General features: G+C 34.8%; 2 protein-coding genes and 1 pseudogene across 2 annotated transcripts; all 3 read left to right on the top strand.

Moving 5' to 3' along the window:
• Window positions 1-945: 945 nt before the first annotated feature.
• Window positions 946-2,943, top strand: LOC128172741 (uncharacterized). The gene is made up of 5 exons (XM_052838495.1): window positions 946-1,092; window positions 1,240-1,308; window positions 1,497-1,553; window positions 2,058-2,238; window positions 2,606-2,943. The coding sequence occupies exons 1-5, from the start codon at window positions 946-948 to the stop codon at window positions 2,698-2,700; spliced, it is 549 nt and encodes a 182-aa protein (XP_052694455.1). The 3' UTR covers window positions 2,701-2,943.
• Window positions 2,944-5,107: 2,164 nt separating this feature from the next.
• LOC128174673 (uncharacterized protein K02A2.6-like) lies at window positions 5,108-11,076 on the top strand. Its single transcript, XM_052840167.1, has 2 exons — window positions 5,108-6,271; window positions 7,264-11,076. The coding sequence occupies exons 1-2, from the start codon at window positions 5,498-5,500 to the stop codon at window positions 10,417-10,419; spliced, it is 3,930 nt and encodes a 1,309-aa protein (XP_052696127.1). The 5' UTR covers window positions 5,108-5,497; the 3' UTR covers window positions 10,420-11,076.
• Window positions 11,077-12,811: 1,735 nt separating this feature from the next.
• On the top strand, window positions 12,812-14,983 carry LOC128172692 (uncharacterized; annotated as a pseudogene).
• The last annotated feature ends 6,048 nt before the right edge of the window (window positions 14,984-21,031 follow it).

The raw sequence follows: 21,031 nt of genomic DNA, 5'->3' as shown, positions 1-21,031 counted from the left end.
TTCTATATTTTTTTAGAGAAAAAAATCAAGTAAAAGAGAACAATTGCCATCAGCTACATGTCTTGAAAGTGTTGAGACATTACCAGTATGTATATTTATTTTACCCATCATCTTCAACATTTTTTTCTTGTTTCTTTGATGCATTATAGGATGACCAATTGGATTTTATACCTAACCATGCTTATTTTTATGCATAAACCTTTTTACAAACACATTTTAGGATAAATCAAAGAAGTAAGGAAGCTTCGATTAAAAGGGCAACAGAAAAAAATGTAAGTTGAAATATGTACTTTTAAAGTTTAATCATGATCTTTGTGTGACATTTAATGCCATTTTAACACCAGGTTTTTGAAATTATAGAAGAAAGATCTATCTCATGTTGCTGACATATTAATGTCCTCACTAATGGAGGAGGAAGATTCCAACAATTCTTCTCCCCTGAAAAGTGGATCACAATCTGCTGGAGACCCAAAACTAACAAGCCAGCTTTCTTTGACATCATCAAGATCATCGTCTCCAACACCTTTATTTTCTGCACAGCCAGAAACAGCGACAACCTCATCAAAGACACCACAGTCATCGTCGTTGGCACCACAGTCCTCATCACGGACACCACATTCATCCTCATTATGAACACCACATTCGTCCTCATCATGGACGCCACATTCATCATCAACGCCACATTCATCATCAACATGGACACCTCATTCATCATCAACATGGACACCACAATCCCAACCAGTATCATCCTCATGGACACAACATTGTGAATCATCATGGACACAACAACAGTCTCAGTCACATTCTTCACTCTGGACACCACAGCCCCAACAACATCCATCTTCATCTTGGACATCACCTCAGTCGTCAGGTACATCGCTTCATTCGCAGGAGGGTGGTTATCAGTCCTCAAGTTCCTTATTAGGAGAGGCTGTTGCAGTGTCAATGGATATTGACAGACTTCAGACAAGCCAGACGTATCAATCCTCTTGTAGAAGCTGTGACCAATTGAAAGTTAACATTGAGACTCTGCAGCGTCAGTTATATGAATTGCAGCAGACATACTCTGTCTACAACACCAGATTATATCAGGTAAATTGGTGACACTTGTGTGATCATTCATGGATTGTTAAACAAATATGAATTATGTCTTTTTAGTGTAGATCTGTAAGTGAGTTATTTTTTAAATAATTTTATTTGATAACCATATAAGAAGTAAACTGGTTTAATTATTCACAGCTTGAACAGCAGGTGACACAAATGCAGTCGAATATTCCAGGAACTGTGGCAGGCATCAGTGGACTACAGGTATTTAAATCATGAAATTCATATTATGTAACTACCACTTTCCCCACCATCAGAAGTGATTTGACAATGTTTTATATGATTACATCATCTTATTAATTGTAATATAGACTATATGGGTGGTACATGTACATCATATAATATATGTATTTAATTACATGTTAACTCAGTTTGTATCAATCTTAAAATAGGATCAACAACCAACAGTTGAAGTAGTTTCAGAAATTCTATATAATGGATTTACAAAGGTAAGTGTAAAATTATAGGAAATGAATACTGTAAAATCCATATTTTACGCGAGTACTTAATTCAGCGATTCCGCTGTTCTGTATCAAATCGCGAGAATATAAAATCGCGAGCACCGAATTTTTATTATGATTTCCTATAGTTCAAAACTCTCTAGAAATTAAAAGCGAGATTTTTAAATCCGCGAGTGTTGCTTCTCGCGATTTTACGCGGATATTAATTCCTCGCGTTTAATTAGAAATCTACAGTAGTCTTTTGTCAATAATAAGTAATTGATAGGTGAATTCCAGATTTATTTACTATTTTAGTAATGTACATTAAGTGTTTTCTCCTTACATGATTTACATGAAGTAATTAAACTTTGACTTTGAATTTTTAAATCATTTACTAATCTCATATACATGTATTGGTGTTGGTTTGCTTTTTTCTAGATATGATTAAGTTGTCTCTACATATAAATAAAGATAGGTTTCAACATTTCGCACCTTTTTTAAATGAAAAATTAGGCACAGCTGGAACATGACCTTCCTAGCAGAGGATGGAAGTCTGATGCTAAGTGGCTGCTAAGGAGAATGTTTTCATTAGCAGAACTGAAAGGCCATTCTATAACTGGCCATCATGGCAGCAAAAAGACTGGAGCAGCTCGGCCCCCGTTAGAAAACCGAGACAAACTTCGAGTCCTTTATGGTAACTAGCCATGAATAATAATATATGTAATTGAAGTACTATTTAAAGCAACATTAACTGAGTTTCTGACTTTCTAATGTATAATCAGATAATGATAATGTGCTCAGGTTCAAATGACATTTTAAATATGTTGAATCAGTAGCTGAGGTTAACAATTTCTTAGTATGCCCTATTGAAGACTGAAAATATGACTGAAACTTCAATCTCAATCTTTTAGTGAGCGCTGCTAAATTTTTTGATTAAATCAGAGTTGTATAAATTAAACACTGCATGATGCCCTCCTTAGCATATTAGATTTTTATATCAATTTTGCCTGTAATGAAATAATTTTCTCTTTCATTTCATTTTTTTTTTGGGTTAAATGCAGACATCATAATGGAAAAGTATCCTGGCCGAATGATTACAGACATTAATTTAGTGCTTGCTGATGTGGTCAAACCGTCTGCAGCTGGGATGTCATGAACTCTTTAAAGGTCTATTGGCAGCACTTGATTTAAACTACCCCATTAATCGATGTTTGACATTATATCTTATCATAAGATCATTTTGATCTGAGAAAATGGAATTAGGTTCGGACGCGAAGAATTTTAATGTGATTTTTTAATTATTATTTACACAAACTCAGGATATGAATTGTGCATGTTAATTGTTTTTGTATGTATATATTTCAGATAATATTATCTTCATGTATTTAATAATAATTTTTCATATTTGGATCACTGTGAGGCCTTGTTAGTTTTTATTTTCATTTGGAAGTGATTCGGAAACCACTTGGAGGTTAACTTGGAAACCATTCGGAGGCGACTTGGAAGTAATTCGGAAGTTACTTGGAAATTACACGGAGGTTTTGAGAATGTATTTAGCTGTTTGATATTTGGAATTCATTCGGAAGCATTCGGAATAGTGTTCCAATACTCCAAATTGTTATTTAGAAATTCCAAATTATGATTTCCAAATAATTATTCGGAAATTCCAAGTCTGACTTGGACCTTCTACACACGGGTAATCAATTAATTTTTTTACACAGGAATGTCCCAGATTTAGATCAACGCCTTGCAATTGATGACTTACCCAAAGAGCCAACCATCCTCATCGCCAATACTCCTGTTTCCTTTCAGGTAAATATGTTAACCCCAACTTTTTTCATATTTCAGAATTTTCAGAGCGAGTTTACAAAATTTTTGCATCAGAATGATAACATAGATGGGTTTCTGGTCAGATTTGATGACTACAACACATCCATCATATGCCATGATGACCATTATCATCTTTTTGACTCATATGCTAGAGATGCTAATGGTTTTCCCGATCAGGCAGGGAAAGCAGTTGCCATTTACTTCCCAAATTCTGTTTCCTTATGCAGGCATTTTCAGCAATTTGGTGATTGCCGCAAGTTTGTCACATTAGAACGATTGCTTTGGTTTGTTGTAGGTGGAATGCGATGGTTCCTTATTTACGAGAGAACTTGGAGAATTCTTGCCTGAAGTCTATGCTTGGCAGCGTCAATGTCACACATCTAATAGACAGTAACTTTACCTTTGTCCAGTCAAAAACTTACCCAAATTTTCCTTTACTCAATCACAGGCCAGCAGTTTTGAGTGATGCCACTATAGCCACATGTGTTTTTGATGACCACTCCTCTTACCCAGTAGATCCTTTACAACACCAGTTTTTCTAGACGATTTAACAAAAACGTTTGCATTCATTTTATCTAAGGTTGGCATACATGTGCAGTGTGACCAGTCCAGATCATTTTTACTGATGGCAGAATCAGTTTTCCAACTTTTCAGCATGTGGAGAATTCCAACAGGTCACAAAATCATCTGATTTCAGATTATCTATACATTATCTATACATATATCTATACATTATCTATACATCAGGTGAACCAACATGAACCAAGGAAAAAGAATATGTATGGTTAAGGGGTGTTTACGGGTAGGAATCTCAACCATTTTCAAGATATTTGGGCACTTCCTGTTCGAGGGGGGGGGGGGAGTCGGGACCACCCGAGGGGCCCATGACCTACATTTGATGCCCTTTGACACAAGGAACAAGAATATATATAGTTTAAGGATAGGGAGGTCAACCAAGATATTTGGGCTCTTCCAATTTCTGGGGGTGGGGATGACTCCATGGGTAAGATCCAACTAACCCCCTATAATACATATATCAGTCAATATATCATTTTAAAAACTTTTTGTAATTATTTCTGTCCATTTTCAAGCTAAAACATTTTCCAAAAAAGTCCACGTTATTTCCAATAAGGTTCAATGTTATACCCCACACCCAGTTGACCCCCCAGAAAAGGGGTTGGCCAACTCCCAAATGAGACATCAAACCGGATGCAGATCTAGATATGCACGCCTATCATATCCTAGAATTTTGTACAATTCTGTTCAGCCCTCTCAGCAACACGACGAAGTAGATCAGAGTGGGAAAGAATAAGAACCGTACACAAACAATAAGTCTCAACAGAATAAAAACCCTACATCCGAAGAATATTTGCCAGAAAATGACGACAATGATATGTCAGAAGATCAAGAAAGTAATTTGTTAGTGGAAGAACTTTCACAAAGTTATATTTTCAGAAATGGTGTAGAGATAGTGAAAAGGAAAAAACCATGTGTTCTTAGATGGGTTCATTTTGATAAAGAAACTGATTCTGAAAAATATTATCGTGAACTACTTATGCTTTTCACACATTGGCGCAAAGAAGATAAAGACCTCCTCAAATCATTTAATTCATTTGAAGAAAGTTTTAAATCTGCAAAAGGTCAGATTGAAAAAAAAAAAACAGGAGGAGTATGAAAAAAAGGAGTAAACCTTGATGATGTAGAGGCAATTTCTCAATATATGGATGATAACACTTGCTCAGAGTATTTTGCACCTGGTTGTGAACATCAGGAACAGATGGATAGAGAAGAAGGACCAACAATGTCGGAGGCATATGGCTGTTTTGATCCTGGAAAACATGCTCCAGAGTACGACATTGGATTAGAATTGGGTATTGCACGTAAACAACTAGATGAAGATATCTCACAGCTTGGAGAATTAGATGATAATTCATACAGAGATATGGTGAGAAATTTGAATGTACAATGTAGTATTCCGGAATTGTCTTTGTCTTATCATGTTGGTTTTGTCTGTTATTTGTCATTGTATGTTTTCCGCCCTAATAAACTACATGTGTTTTGTGTGACTGATTTCTGACTAACTTTTTGGACAGAACAGTGGCGACGAGGATTAAAGTGTCAAGATGACAGCAGTTTTCGGGAAAATAGATTCTTTCGAGGAGGGCAAAGAGACATGGGAACATTACTGTGAGCGTCTGGGACATTATTTCATAGCAAATGGAATCGGTGACACCGAAGAGGCGGATAAAAAAAAGAGGCGGTCTATTTTGCTCAGTGTGTGTGGCAGTAAAATATATAAACTGATGAGTGACCTCTTAGCACCAAATAAACCAGGTACGAAAACTTTTGATGAACTTGTAAAATTAGTGCAAGATCATTATGCACCCAAACCCTCGGAAAAAGTCCAAAGATTCAAATTCCATAATCGTTTTCGCAGACCAGGAGAGTCTGTGGCCTCGTTTGTGGCCGAATTACGTCATTTAACGGAACATTGCAATTTTGGTGCGGCTATTGAAGTGATGATTAGGGACCGTCTGGTTTGCGGGATCATGGACGATAAGATACAGAGACGCCTGCTAGCGGAGAAGGATTTGACTTTAAAGAAAGCATATGAAACTGCAATATCAATGGAAACTGCGGCGAAGGGAGTACTTGATCTACAGAGTGGAACTCCACATGCTGAAACTGTAAACAAAGTGAGTGATGGTGAAAAACCACAAAAAGACAAAAGTAGCATAAAGTGTTATTATTGTCACTTATTTGGACACTTTGCCGCAGAGTGTAGGGAAAAGAAGGCAGACCAAGTCGCTAATCGGGGAAAAGGAAGAGGAAACTCGAGAGGCAATTTTTGGAGTAACAAACCAAGGGATCAGTTCAGAAGAGAAAATGTGCACAATGTATGTGATACACCCGATGAAGAAGAAGACCCCACTGAGTATACCTTGTATCATATGATGGAGCCGGGCAAGCACGCGGGGGTGTTAAGGAAGCATATGGACAATTTCGCGTCTTATTTTGACTGTTATATTCAAAATCGTGAAATTAAATAAATATTTTGAATAAGATCAAAAACTTAGTATTATCCTTTAAAACAGATGTCCGTGTAAAAAAATCGGGTAGTACATTACTGCCACATTGAAGCATTATTACGTGACAACTATAAATAGCTTACGTATATTCCTTAACATAAAATGTGATAGAACAACACTACCCCGCGGTTTCTAAAATAAAATAAACATACCAAGTAAAGGCAAATCATCTCAGTTTAATCAAAACCGCTGCTAGAATTCCATGTTCTTCTTGATTAAATCGTTATTCATCCGGCTCTCGTAAAACCTTCCCAACTTTTATAAAGTTTGCACGGAAAGCACTATGTTCCATCAAAACAACACAAAACATGGGATTCTAGCAGCACTTTTCAAATAAAGCATTGATCAAACTAACGAAACGTATAAAATTTCAAGTTCAATATATACGGGGTAGTGTTGTTCTAGGTGGATTTTTATATCGTAAACAACGACAGAGGAAAGCCTGGCCGATAAATAAAAGCAAATTTACATACCTTTTCGCGAATGAATGATAAAACTAACTTATTTCCCAGTATTCTTATGTTCAATTCTCAATAAATCACACCACAATACTTTATTAGAGTTCTTAGATTAGTTATATTTTGACTATGTTTACAATGCTTTCCGATCAAATTCACACGACATTCAACTTTTAGTCATGACGTCATCAATGTGTAAATCTACGTAATACAAACTAATTTCTGGAAAAAAATTGTCGTCAGTATTTTGAATTAGTTTTTGGTCTACGTTTCGTTGCTTAGATATTTGAATATGTACATAATTAGTAAGATTTGTGATTTCACCGAATAACATGTAACTCAGATTCCATATGCTTCCTTAACACCCCCGCGCAGCCACCATATCGTGTGTTTTTAGCATTGAATGGAGTAGATCAGTCTATGGAGTTGGATACGGGAGCCAGTAAGACCGTGATTAGTGAAGAAGTATACAAGACTTTATGTAAATCCGACTCTCGGTTGAACTTAGAACCTTCATGCACAAAATTGCGTACTTACACTGGGGAACTTATTCCCATCCTAGGAACAGTACAGTTGATTGTGAAGTACAAAGATAAACAGTATGATCTGAAAGCAGAAGTGGTAAAAGGGAAGACACCGTGTTTACTTGGCCGTGATTGGCTTGATGTCATTAAACTGTGCTGGGATGAAGTATTTCAGATTAAAACAGAAGTACAGTCTGATGTGGAACAGATTCTGAAAAAATATAAAGTTGTGTTCAAGAAAGAATTGGGGACAGTCCAAGGAGTGAAAGCAAAGATATATGTTGACTCTCAGGAAAAACCGAGATACTTTAAAAGTCGTTCACCACCTTTTGCCTTGAAAGAGAAAATTGAACATGAGTTGGACAGATTAGTTCGTGAAGGAACTGTTACACCTGTAGAGTTTTCAGAGTGGGCAACGCCTATCGTACCAATAGTAAAGAGCGACAAGACCGTACGTATTTGCGGTGATTATAAAGTCACAGTGAATAGAGTTTCGAAGCTGGACAACTATCCTATTCCAAAAACGGAGGATCTATTTGCAATATTAGGGGGTGGCGAACATTTTTCCAAACTCGACCTGAGTCAAGCCTATCAGCAGTTAGAGTTAGATGAGGAATCCAAGAAATACACCACTATTAACACACATAAGGGGCTTTTTCAGTATAATCGTCTACCTTTCGGAATCTCATCTGCTCCTGGCATATTTCAGAGAACTATTGAAAACCTGCTCCAGGGCATATCCAGTGTTATTGTTCGATTAGATGATATACTTGTGACTGGAAAAACCCGTGGTGAACATTTACAAAATCTTGCGGAAGTGTTAAAGAAGTTGGAAGCAGCGGGAGTTCGACTGAAAAGAGAGAAGTGTGTTTTCTTGGCAGATGAAGTTACATACCTTGGACATCGCATAAATAAGCATGGAAGACAGCCAACTGAAGACAAGGTGCAAGCGATCAAGAACTTACCTGAACCAAATAACGTTAAAGAATTACAGGCTTTTCTTGGAATGCTTAACTACTCTGGTTGCTACTTACCAAATCTGTCAACTGTATTAGCACCATTACATGAACTCTTAGGAAAAGATGTTGCATGGTCTTGGGGTCCTAAACAGTCAAACGCAATGCAGGAGTCAAAAAACCTTTTGAGATCTTCATCTATACTAGTTCATTTTGATTCAGCCAAGAAGCTTGTCATGTCCTGTGATGCCTCGCCAACTGGGTTGGGTGTTGTGTTGTCACACATTACAGAAGAAGGAGAGAAGCCAATAGCTTATGTGTCACGAACCCTGGCACCAGCAGAAAAGAACTACTCTCAGTTGGAAAAGGAGGGACTTGCAATTATATTCGGAGTGAAAAAACTTCATCAGTACCTGTATGGTCATCATTTTGTTATCTATACTGACCACAAACCATTATTGGGCCTGTTTAAACCTGACCGAGCCATTCCAACCATGGCTGCCGCTCGAATTCAGAGATGGGCTCTGATCCTGGCCGGATACGAGTATGAAATATTGTACAAGGAGGGTAAGAAGAATGGTAATGCAGATTGTTTGAGTCGTCTTCCACTCAAGGTGAGTGTGGATGTACCTGTACCGGGGGAGACTATTTTACTCATTGAACACTTAAACAGTACACCAGTACATGCTGAAGAAATTGAAGAATGGACACAGTTGGACCCACTCCTGCGTCAAGTAACCTTTTGTATAAAGAATGGATGGAAAGAGAAAAATAAGGATGAGGAACTTCGTCCTTATTTTAGCAGACGAAACGAACTAAGTGCTCATGAAGGGTGTATTCTATGGGGAAGTCGTGTGGTGATCCCAGAACCAGGAAGAGAAAAATTATTGGATTTGTTGCATGAAGGACATCCTGGAATAGTCAGGATGAAAAACCTGGCAAGGAGCTACTTGTGGTGGCCAGGAATTGATGAAGCTATTGAGACCAAAGTACGAGGATGTGAAGATTGCCAGGCACAAAGCGCCATGCCGGCAGTGGCGCCCTTGCATCCCTGGGAATGGCCAGATCGCCCCTGGTCTAGAGTACATGCAGATTATGCAGGACCTTTTATGGGATCCATGTTTTTGATCCTAATTGACGCTTATAGCAAGTGGATTGAGGTCTATAAGTCATCTACTTCTACATCTGAAGTGACCATCGAAAAATTCAGACAGGCATTTGCAACACATGGAATCCCTGATGTACTTGTTACGGACAATGGGACCTGTTTTACAAGTCATGAATTTTCCTGTTTTACATCGGAGAATGGTATTCTACATGTGAAGACCTCACCATACCACCCCGCATCCAATGGGTTGGCTGAGCGGGCTGTTCGAATTTTTAAGGAAGGGATGAAGAAGATGGATAAAGGCCCTGGATCATTGATGACCAAGTTGCAAAGGTTTTTGTTAAACTACCGAACAACTCCACATACTACGACGGGTGTAACTCCAGCAGAACTCCTCATGAATAGGAAATTACGAACAAAGCTAGACTTCGTCAAACCTGAAATTCGAGAACGAGTAGAAAATCGACAGAAGAAATTCAAGCACTACCATGATGCACATGCAAAAGGACGAACCTTTATGGAAGGAGATGCCGTTATTGTGAAAAGTTTTCCAAGTGGACAGTGGAAATGTGGGGAAATAACACAAAAGACAGGACCAGTATCATACAGAGTCGCACTACCAGACGGAGGAATCGCACGCAGACATGTCGATCATATCAAGCAGCGACATTTTAAACCATCTATGGAACTGGACAATCCTGATGGAAGCGACTATACTCATACCCCAGTAACCATAGAAGAGAGTCCTACATCCAAAGCATCCGACTGCGAGTCCGTGACCGATACGACTTTACCATTATCCACTACATGTACTTCAACATCGTCCAGCGCTCCAAGCGTAACCAGTCCACGCAGATCATCTCGTTCTGTTAAAAAACCAGCCTATCTGGACGACTACGTAACTCCATAAATAAACGGTTGAAATGGAAGGGACAGATTTGTGCCTTTATGTTGTGTGTACCCACCTTTTGAACTGTTAAAGTTAACGATATAATAACTATAATTTTGAAGATATTGCATATACTGATATATATGTAAGTAGTTTAAATATGTTTTATTTACAGTTGATGATCTAGTCAAAATCATTATGAAATTAACTTAAAGGGGGAGGAATGTAGTATTCCGGAATTGTCTTTGTCTTATCATGTTGGTTTTGTCTGTTATTTGTCATTGTATGTTTTCCGCCCTAATAAACTACATGTGTTTTGTGTGACTGATTTCTGACTAACTTTTTGGACAGAACAGTACAACAAAAAGAATTTTTCAACCATGTTTTGCACTGGCATAAAACTAAAACTGACCCCATGTATGTGTTCTTGACAGGAGGTGCAGGTGTTTGGAAAAGTGTTGTCACTCGAGCTTTGTATCAGGCATTGTTGAAATACTACTCGCATCAGGTAAGTCAAAATCCAGATAACCTTCATGTTCTGCTTTGTGCACCAACCGGAAAAGCTGCACATAATATAAATGGTGCTACAGTTCATTCAGCATTCTGTATTCCTGCTGGACAAGGATTTTCTTACAAACCACTGGATATGCAGCAACTCAATACACTGCGAACAAAGTATATGCATCTCAAAGTACTTGTCATCGATGAAATATCTATGGTGGGTCAAAGCATGTTCAATTTTGTTAACTTGAGACTTCAAGAGATAAGAGGATGCACTTCACTCTTTGGTGGCATATGTGTAATAACTGTAGGGGATTTATTCCAACTGAAGCCAGTTTATGATAGCTGGATTTTCTGTCAAAATTCAAGAGATTATGGACCTCTTGGAATAAATTTGTGGAAAGACAATTTCAAAATGTATGAACTTGCCATAATCATGAGACAGAAAGATGACAAGGATTTCGCAGAATTGTTAAATAGACTCAGGGAAGGACATCATACTGTAGATGATATCAACATTTTGAAACAACATGTGAAGGAAGAAAATAACCAAATGTCAAGCTTTCCCCACTTGTTTACAACAAGAAAAGAAGTACAGATGTACAACACAGTGGTGTATAACGAAGAAGAAAGAGACAAGAAAGTCAGCATAAAAGCACTTGATTGGGTGTTTGGCACTTCCAATACAAATATACAATCCAAAGTGTTGCAACGTATTCCAGATGATAGTTCAAAAACTATGGGATTATTCTCAGAGCTAAGACTGGTTGTTGATGTCACAGCTGAAATTACAAACAATGTTGATGTGCAAGATGGGTTAACAAATGGTGCCTCTTGCATTGTGAAACATTTTGACTACAGAGTAGAGGGATCAAATAGATGCAGCATTATTTGGGTCAAATTTACAGATTCCAGCATAGGAAAAATATTACAAACAAAATTAGCAAGATTATTCAAACCAGGCATATGTAGATCATGGACCCCAATACTAGAAATTACAAGAATGTTTAAGGTTCATATCAATGGAACTTACCAGGTTAAACGGAAACAATTTCCTCTCCAGCTAAGTGCTGCTAAAACTGTTCATAAATCACAGGGATCTACCCTGACTAATGCAGTTGTGCATTTTGGCTCAAGAAAAAATGATCATATGCACTATGTTGGATTGAGCCGTGTAACTTGTTCGGAAAATTTGCACATTTTGCACTTAAATGAAAAAAAAATTGCTGTCTCAACTGCTGTCATAAATGAGATGAGAAGGCTTAGAGAAGAATGTAAACTTCAGTTCTGTGTCGAAAATTTGCTTAATGATCATTCAACTGCTTCAATTGTCTCCTTTTTCAATATTCGGTCTCTTCATCGTCACATTCATGACTTGAGAAAAGATTTCTCAGTTCTTGCTTCTGACATTATTTTTGTATCAGAATCTCGTTTGATGGCAAGTGATGATCATGAATCTGTTTTTTTACAAGGATTTACATTGCATCGAAGTGATTTTAAAGCTGAGGGTATAGGGAGGCCAGTTTATGGTTTGGCAGTGTATGTAAAAAACACAATCACATGCCAAGTGGCAAATTTGAAGGAAAATCTATTCGAAAAAGTTCAAGTGTTGTCAGTTGATTTTGAAGTCGGAGAACAAATTATTACTTTTATATTTTTGTACATCCCTCCAAAGACAAATAAAGAAACTGTGAGAAGCATAATCAATTGTATATTAACCATGCACACAAGTAATGCCAATTCAATAATTTTAGCTGGTGATTTCAATTTGGACAATTTAGCTGAAGATTATCTTGTAAAATACATGATTGATAAGTTTAATGTTCAATATTTGAAAACAAGTAGCACCACAGACTATAATTCTGCTTTAGACCATATGTATACAAATGTACTGCATGACAAAATACTGACTTGGGGTACCCAAGAATCATATTATTCAGACCATAAGCCTTTGTTTATTTCTTTTCGAAGATAAAAATCAATTGGGGAAAAAACCCAAAAGGATATATATATCAAAAATTCAAAAGAATATAAACATCTACTATTCAATTCTCAAACAGTACTTTTCATTGTTACAGATGCTGACTTTAGCCAAGTTAAAGGCTAGCAAAGGGAACAAACCATACTCTCAGCCATTAAAGATAAAAGTTTCTGGAGTAAGCAATACTGCTCGATATCAAGTAGAGAGTGGAGAGAAAAGAGAGTGGAGAGAAAAAAGAATACTGTGTCATTGGAATTGCAGACCACAGCATGGCCATGAAGGCAACTCTGTATGACATCAGCAAGAAAGCAAATCTTGCTGAAGGCACATCAGTGATAGTGATGAACTACATACATAAAACTGAGCCTACTGAAGGGATAATCATCACCAAAAATACCAAGGTCATGAAGACCTCTGATGTTGATGTTCCTACTGAAATTCAAAGACATGGAGCATTGATTGCCAACCCCCACCTGCTGAAACATTGACCATAAAACAGGTCAAAAGGTCCCCGATTAAGTGCCTTGTGTCAGTGAAGGGAACAGTTATATCTGTAAGTATGAATTTATGTTATTTAATAAATATATCAATTTATATCAATTAGTAAAATTCTCATTCTGTTTGACAAGTAGAATAATGTAATAAATTTTAACGTTCATATCTTTTTTTATGTGAAATGGAATTACAGTTTTATGCTATTTACAGGAGGACCTCACAAAACAGTTAAAGTGAAGGGCAACGATGTCCAGGTAAAATCAAGAACAATAAAGGATGACACAGACACTGTCAAAGTGTCCCTTTGACTTGACATCAACATCAGGAGTTGGCAAATACCTCTGCTTTACAGATGTTGTAGTAACATCCTTTAAAGAGGAAACATCAGTCTCCACTCCATCGAAAACATCAATTAAGGTGAATAGTTAGTGTTATTTTATTTTTTTTCAAACATATTATATAAATAGTGCCTGTTTGGGAGGGTAACAGTTGAAATTGACACCCCAAGAAAAGCATTGTCATTCGACGCAAAGCGGAGGTTGACAATGATTTTCGAGGGGTGTCAATTGCAACTGTTATCCTCCCAAACAGGCACTATTTATTTTGTTATACTGAATGTCTTATTTTTTAATAAAATGTTACTGCTTTTATATAGGAATAACGTGAACTCTACAGCAAACCGTACGCGCAGAATTTTCGCGCATGTAACAATTTGTAATGTTACCCATTGCTAAGTGCGTTGCTAACGCTGAGGGTAATAGAACGGATTAGGAACTGCGTCTTAACCAATCAGATTTCAGTAATTAACTTGAAAGTATAACAATATGTATTACTATTCTTTATAACCGAAATTTTTTACATTATTTGTATCCTTGAATAAAATGATATATGCAATGTATACTTTGTATTATTATTGCATTTATATAGACAACTATTAAATCAATTAGTAACCAAGTTATTCTAAATAAGAAGAAAATTCTGAATGTAATTATTTTAATCTTCATTTCAAGCATTGTATGCACAGAGAGTTGTATCATTTTTAGTTATTGGTTTGCATTTTACAACTTGTACATTACCGGTAATTTGTTTTTGACACAGGAGTGTGAGCCACCCGTATCGAGCGTAGAGGGCACCATTATTGCATATGAAGATTTAGATAATGCGTTCTCTATTCTTATTCAAGAAGAAGAAGATAAGTATACAACTTTTGAAGTTGAAAAGTGTCAAATGATATTGGCATTAGACTGCAAAGAAGAAGAACTAGTGAGCAACTTGAAGATTAGAATGCCTTTGACATGTTTATGTAAGGTCAAAAATGGAAATGTGGAGGAAATCAGTTTGCAGTAATGAGTTGTTTTCTGTCATTGAACAAAACTGAACTAGTCATGTACGGCTCCTCATGTACATGTTTTATGTGTTGGTGGTATGATGATGTTCATAGTGTTTGTATTGAATTGGGTTATTTTACTTCATTTTAAGCTTGTAACTGTATGTACTAAATTGTATCATTAACATTGTTACTAGCAGAAAGGCAGCAACTTATTTGAATTTACTGGGTTTCTACCTTTAACATTGAAACTGCTATTTGTTTTTGCATTGAATTCCTCATCAAATCTTTTTATTAGTGTTTATAAGTGGAGCTTTAGTGTTTATCTTATACCACAGAAATTTTAATGATCATTCAAATATTTATTTTGCTTTAAATGTTGAAATTTTTTGATGTCACACAAGGACATTTTTGTATTTTGAAACGTATTGCTTAACAAAGCAAAATATTTTCTGACAGTATTTGAAGTTTTTGTGTAAATTGATGCCATTTGATGAAACTGCTTGTCCAATTATACAGGTTTATTTACATGTAGAATGTCAAGTTGTAATTTTTTTTAAGTATTAGTGTGTAGAGTTTCTGTGATTTTATTTCATCACAAACTTTAGTGATCAGTAAATTTTTCTTCCAAAACTGTGAAGGTTTACATAAATTTTTTGATGTCTCAAATTTCACTTATATTTCAATAACATTTTTGTATTTCAAAACATATTTCTTAACACATGAAAACAATTATTCTGACAGTATTAGAAGTTGATGTCATTTGATGAAACTGCTCGCCCAATTATACAGTTTTATGTAGAAGGTCCAGATGTAAATTTTTTAGAGTATTAGTGTGTGTAGTTTTTGATGTTTATCTTTCATTACAATATTTTTGTGATCATTTTATTTTTCTCTCAAGACTGCACAAGTTTAATGAATTTTTTGATGTCTCAAATGTCACTTATTTTTCAACAACATTTTTGTATTTTAAAACACATTGCTTAAAAAACCAAAAATTATTCTGACAGTACCGTTATTAGAAGTTTTTGTGTAAATTGATGCCATTTGATGAAACTGCTTGCCCAATTATACAGGTTTATTTACATGTAGAATGTCAAGTTGTAATTTTTTTTAAGTATTAGTGTGTAGAGTTTCTGTGATTTTATTTCATCACAAAAACTTAAGTGATCATTTAATTTTCTTCCAAAACTGTGAAGGTTTACATAAATTTTTTGATGTCTCAAATTTCACTTATTTTTCAATAACATTTTTGTATTTTAAAACATTTGCTTAACAAAGCAAAAAAAAAATATTCTGACAATATTAAAACTTTAAGTGTAAATTGGTGCCATTTAATGAAACTGCTTGCCCAATTATACAGATTTATGTAGAAAGTCAAGATGTAAATTTTGTAAAGTATTAGTGTGTGTAGTTTTTGAAGTTTATCTTTCATTACAAAAATTTTTGTGATCATTTTATTTTTCTTCCAATACTATAAAGGTTAATATAAATTTTGATGTCCCAAATATACCTTTACAAACATTTCCTGAAAATTTAAACACATTACCTTTATATTTCAAAGCTTCAACAATACACAGGTGCTTGTCAATTTCATGTCCATGTTGTGTCAGTTTTTACAATACATTTCCATATATTACGTCTTTCTTTCATTATGTTTTTATTTGGTAACCAATGTCCATAACAGTATTTGTTTATTTTTTGTCATTATTATTGTCACCTTTTTTTTCTTTTCAGTTCTCTTGTATTATGTGTAAACATTTCTTATATTTTTTACATGAATATTACCTCGTGCCAAATGCTCCAATGCTTATACAAACTACTCAGATTCTTATACAAAATTCTTGTTACTGACTATAATAAATTGTTCATTTAAAAACTGTTTTTTTTGTATGTGCGAGTCAAAGAGAAAAATTCACAATTTAAACTAAAGTACTGAAAGAATACCTTAAGACCCAAAACCAATATCAAAATTTAAAGAACTAAATATCCTACATAAAACTTTATTTGTCTATTTCTGACATTGTGCAATTTTTAAATATTTTATTAAAAGATGAATTGCCTATTTTTAAAATGAACACTGTGGGCCTCTTTTTTTATAATGCGACAAGTTTACGAAGGCTGTATACTTTCAACATTTCTTGGAATTTCATTGTAATTGTTTTTATACTTATAAACTTCATTACTAACTTACATGTAATTCATAATCAAATTCTGCATACTGAGAACAAGAATAAAATCACCAATCAATGCATGTTCTGAATCATCAACTCGTGTCAGTACTTTCAGTACTTTGATTTTGGAATGAGGCTTAAATTAAAGTTAACTCAACATAGAATCAGTATTAACTCGTACTTAAACATATTGGTTTTGTGTTTTGCTAAGTCGTTCATGAAATCATTTACATTATTCTTTATTCGTGTTAAGAATCAATAGGATTTCAAAAAACCATTAATTTATTTTGCATATTTATTTCTTTGTAGGGCATCAAAATTTACGCATTGGGTAAAATAGAAACCAGAATCATAAATTCCCGATTTAGCCTTTCCGGGAAATCGACTAAATATTTTGTACAAGCTATTGTCAAGGGGGAAAAGACGATAGCCAATATTTCATCATTCAAAAAACAATCTATTGAAAAACACCTTCCAAAAAGTGTTATAAAATATTTAACGCAACTTACCATCAAACCAATGGATTTGAGCTCAAGGGAGTGACTGGAACGCATGCGCGAACGGAGAGAGTGAGAATGAAAGTAGTGCAAGTGACACGGATTGAATTTAAATTGTACGAGAGGATGAAAAATAAAAAGGTTTTGTAACTAGTTTTATATCTGTATGTGTAGAAAGGTATTTGGAATTGGATTTTGTGTGAAAATATGTGTCAACCACAATGACGTAAATATGAAGAATGGACAGGAAATGAAAAAAATGAAAACAATGGCTAAATGGGAAGACAACGTTTTCTTAATGTTTGATAGGAAGCATTTAATACATATTGGCATATACTTTGTATGTACTATGTTTTTCTTTTTTGCATGTTTCCATTTATATCTGCCTTCATGTAGAGGCACTGCTGCTGGCTACTATTAATTATTAAAGCTTTATAGGAGTCAGTTGACAGAGTATATACAAGAAAAATGTACACAATATTTTACAATTTCAAGTGCCTTTGAAATTATTATTTTATTGTGCAAACCTGTTTTTAATATTTTTCTAACTTCATAGTTCTTTTCAAAATAAAATTTTGTCTCTAACATTGTTTTTTTGCCGATCACTGTTGTGTCCATATGAGGCATCCGGCAAATGCTTCCACGTGCGCACACATTCCGCTTGCATAAGTAATTCTTATAAAAACTTGAAGTTTGGTTTAGTATTTATATAACATTTTACCCAGTTTAATTTCAGTTCATTTACCTTATGATATGCAAACATACATAAAATACAGTTCGACCTGTTAATTCAAGAATGCACATCTTGTCTCACGCGTAAAAATTTGATCGAAAGATTCATTCAGTAATGCAGTTGACCTCGTTGAATTGACCTAAATCATAAGAAGATGCTCCATGAACTGACCTCGATCTAATAATGTTGTATAATAGTAGCTAGGAAGACTGCTTCATTTATAACCAAGGTTCATTATAATGCGACCTCGATAGCATGTTACGCTGGAATTTAATGTTTTTCAGTCTCATTAAATTATGTTAATACAACTCTTTCTTTGTATATGTGTTAATGCTCTTTGAAGAGCCCTACTCAGTATTCTGAAGAAGAAGAAGATACATTAACATTTAATTATTAAGTTAAAAATATAAAACTAGACAAGGAGTTTACGACCGGCTTCCCCAAATTTATTTCAAAATTAAAGGACTATGTGCGGTATGGTCTGCCCCCGATTTCAACCAATTTTTAAATAGTATCGTATAAAAATGAAATCTTCACAAATCATTGTAAAGAGGATTCCTATAACTTTAATCTTGATTTTAGTCATCATTGCTCACTCGCTGTTTCTCTATGACGTCACTTAAATGACCTAATTCCCGCAAATTTGCAAACAAATGATGATATTCTCATTTTTGCTCTTTATTTTGCATTCGGAAGTATAAAGCGCAGGTCTGCTCAAGTGCGATTTTAACATATGTATTTCTTCAGATAGTTATACATATTATACTAAAAAATGGTACTTGAGCAAGCCTGCGCTCGATGTTTCCCAGTCGAAAAACCATCGGAAAACACCCATATTTTGCTACAAAACATCAATTTATCAAAATAATGCAATATTCATGACGTCATTTCTACATTATGACGTCACTGTGGTGATAACCTTTTACACCTTTATTTCCAATATGATTTTGACTATCTTTCACCTTATTTTAAGACTCTTTCTGAAACTTTGATTTTGGGGGGCAAAAATTGCATAAAACCGCACTTAGTCTTTTATTGACGGTTTATAATGATAAAATAATGGTGTACAGATACAAAATATTCTATATTTTGTAACAAAAAAATAGTACTTTTTAAATTATTTTACATCAATCTGATCATGTTGATTGCTATAATGATATATCATTATTGCCGATCATTTCTTCAAAAGGAATACTTGCTTTTGCTTTACTTTTACATTTAGTGCTCCGAGTACAAGAACAAGTCTTTCTGTAATGTAAAATAAAGCTGTTTGAGCCACGTTTACACATTGTAAGTCTTTTCTTGACATAACTAAACACGTTATATTTCTATTACCACAATGGTATACTAGGTCACCTAACACAACAAAGACTAATAAAATTAAGTACCAGGTATGAAGAAAACAATAGAAACTTCCATCTCTATGAAAAAAAGTAAGAAAAACAACTATATGATTACCTTGCAGTGTGAGAGAGATTAAAGAATGATAAGAAATAATCAGTATTCATCCAAACACTTTCTTTAAAAAAATAGAACATTTGGTGGTAAAAGTAAGCAAACAACTGATTAAACCCTCCCATACTGTGAATTAAAAAAAAATGGCTAACATGTGACAACAAGAAGTTTAGACATTAAGGACCTATAAGTTGTCCTTAATTGTGGCTTGAAGTCAGTCTTTCAGCCGCCTTTATAGACATAGCAGCCATCTATAAGCCACAGTGAAACTTAAAGTTAGCTTAAAGGTGGCTTAAAGACCGTTTTTAAGCTACTCTTAAGCCACCTTTAAGGAGAACGTGAAGATGGTCATTCATTCTGTGGATGACATAAAACCTAAACTGAACATACATGTACAGTACTCTCCATACATAACCTGCCGAATTATTTGGAATCTACGTATAGAAAATCAGTTGTTCTGTGTCAAATAAGATTTGTTTTATACAAATAGAGGATGTCAGAAGAGATCGATTACATAAGGCAACACTAAATTTATTTTCCTAAAATAAGTTATTACATGGTGATATGATCGTATGAGTTACTCTTAATGTATATCTTTTTGAACGTTCAATAATTTTCAGCGTAAAGCAGTATGCTACAGGATGCACTCAGCTAGCAGACATCAACAACATTCTTTTAGAGGACCTGACTGAACTGGAGCAGCATTTAATAAACAAGCAGGATTTAAGGACCGTCAGTGGAAAGGTATTGTTTTTTTTTTCTTAGAAATAGTTAATTAGTCATAGATTAAAAAAAAGATGTCGGTGCAATATGTTCATCTATATTTAAAAATTTAGAGAGACAGTTCTGTTCCAGTTATCAAACAGAATGATGCCAAACTTGCCCTTGAATATATTTCAAGCCCAGAAAAAAAAGAAAGGCATATGGTGCAGACCTAATAGACTAGTTATTATCATCCAAAGGTAGAGTGATAGTTTTGTCTTTTGATCCAATCAAATTAAGCCATTTTCTGAGACCTAATTTCATTTAACCATCAGGAAAAAAAAGATTAATTAATGTACAGATCGGTGTTATGCAAGAAGTTATGAAGCTGTAAATCATGTCGTAAGTCAGGTCATTTTAAATTCCCTCATAGAATTACGAGCGTATCAAAGAGAAAAAAAACCCCGCAACTTTGACACAGCTGCTGAGAGTTTTAATGTTTGATGACAACTACTTTATTTTTTTTATGTGGCTAGTAAACAAAAGATTATTTGGTTTACCAATACTTCAAAAAATAAGTGTTATAATTCTGTCTCCCTTGCAGACGAATAAATTATATGAATTATTAATGTCCCTTTAGTTGTATATTTGGTATATGTATGTCAGATACTTGTTTAAAAATTAATTGTGTGACTGTTAAAATATGTATAAATGCGTTTTATTGAAATTACAGGATTCATAAGATATAATATATGAGAACCTTACAAG

The sequence above is a fragment of the Crassostrea angulata genome, chromosome 2 (genome assembly GCF_025612915.1).
Source record: "Crassostrea angulata isolate pt1a10 chromosome 2, ASM2561291v2, whole genome shotgun sequence".
In the NCBI taxonomy this organism is placed as follows: Eukaryota; Metazoa; Mollusca; class Bivalvia; order Ostreida; family Ostreidae; genus Magallana; species Magallana angulata.
This window is presented reverse-complemented; position numbering and strand designations above follow the sequence as displayed.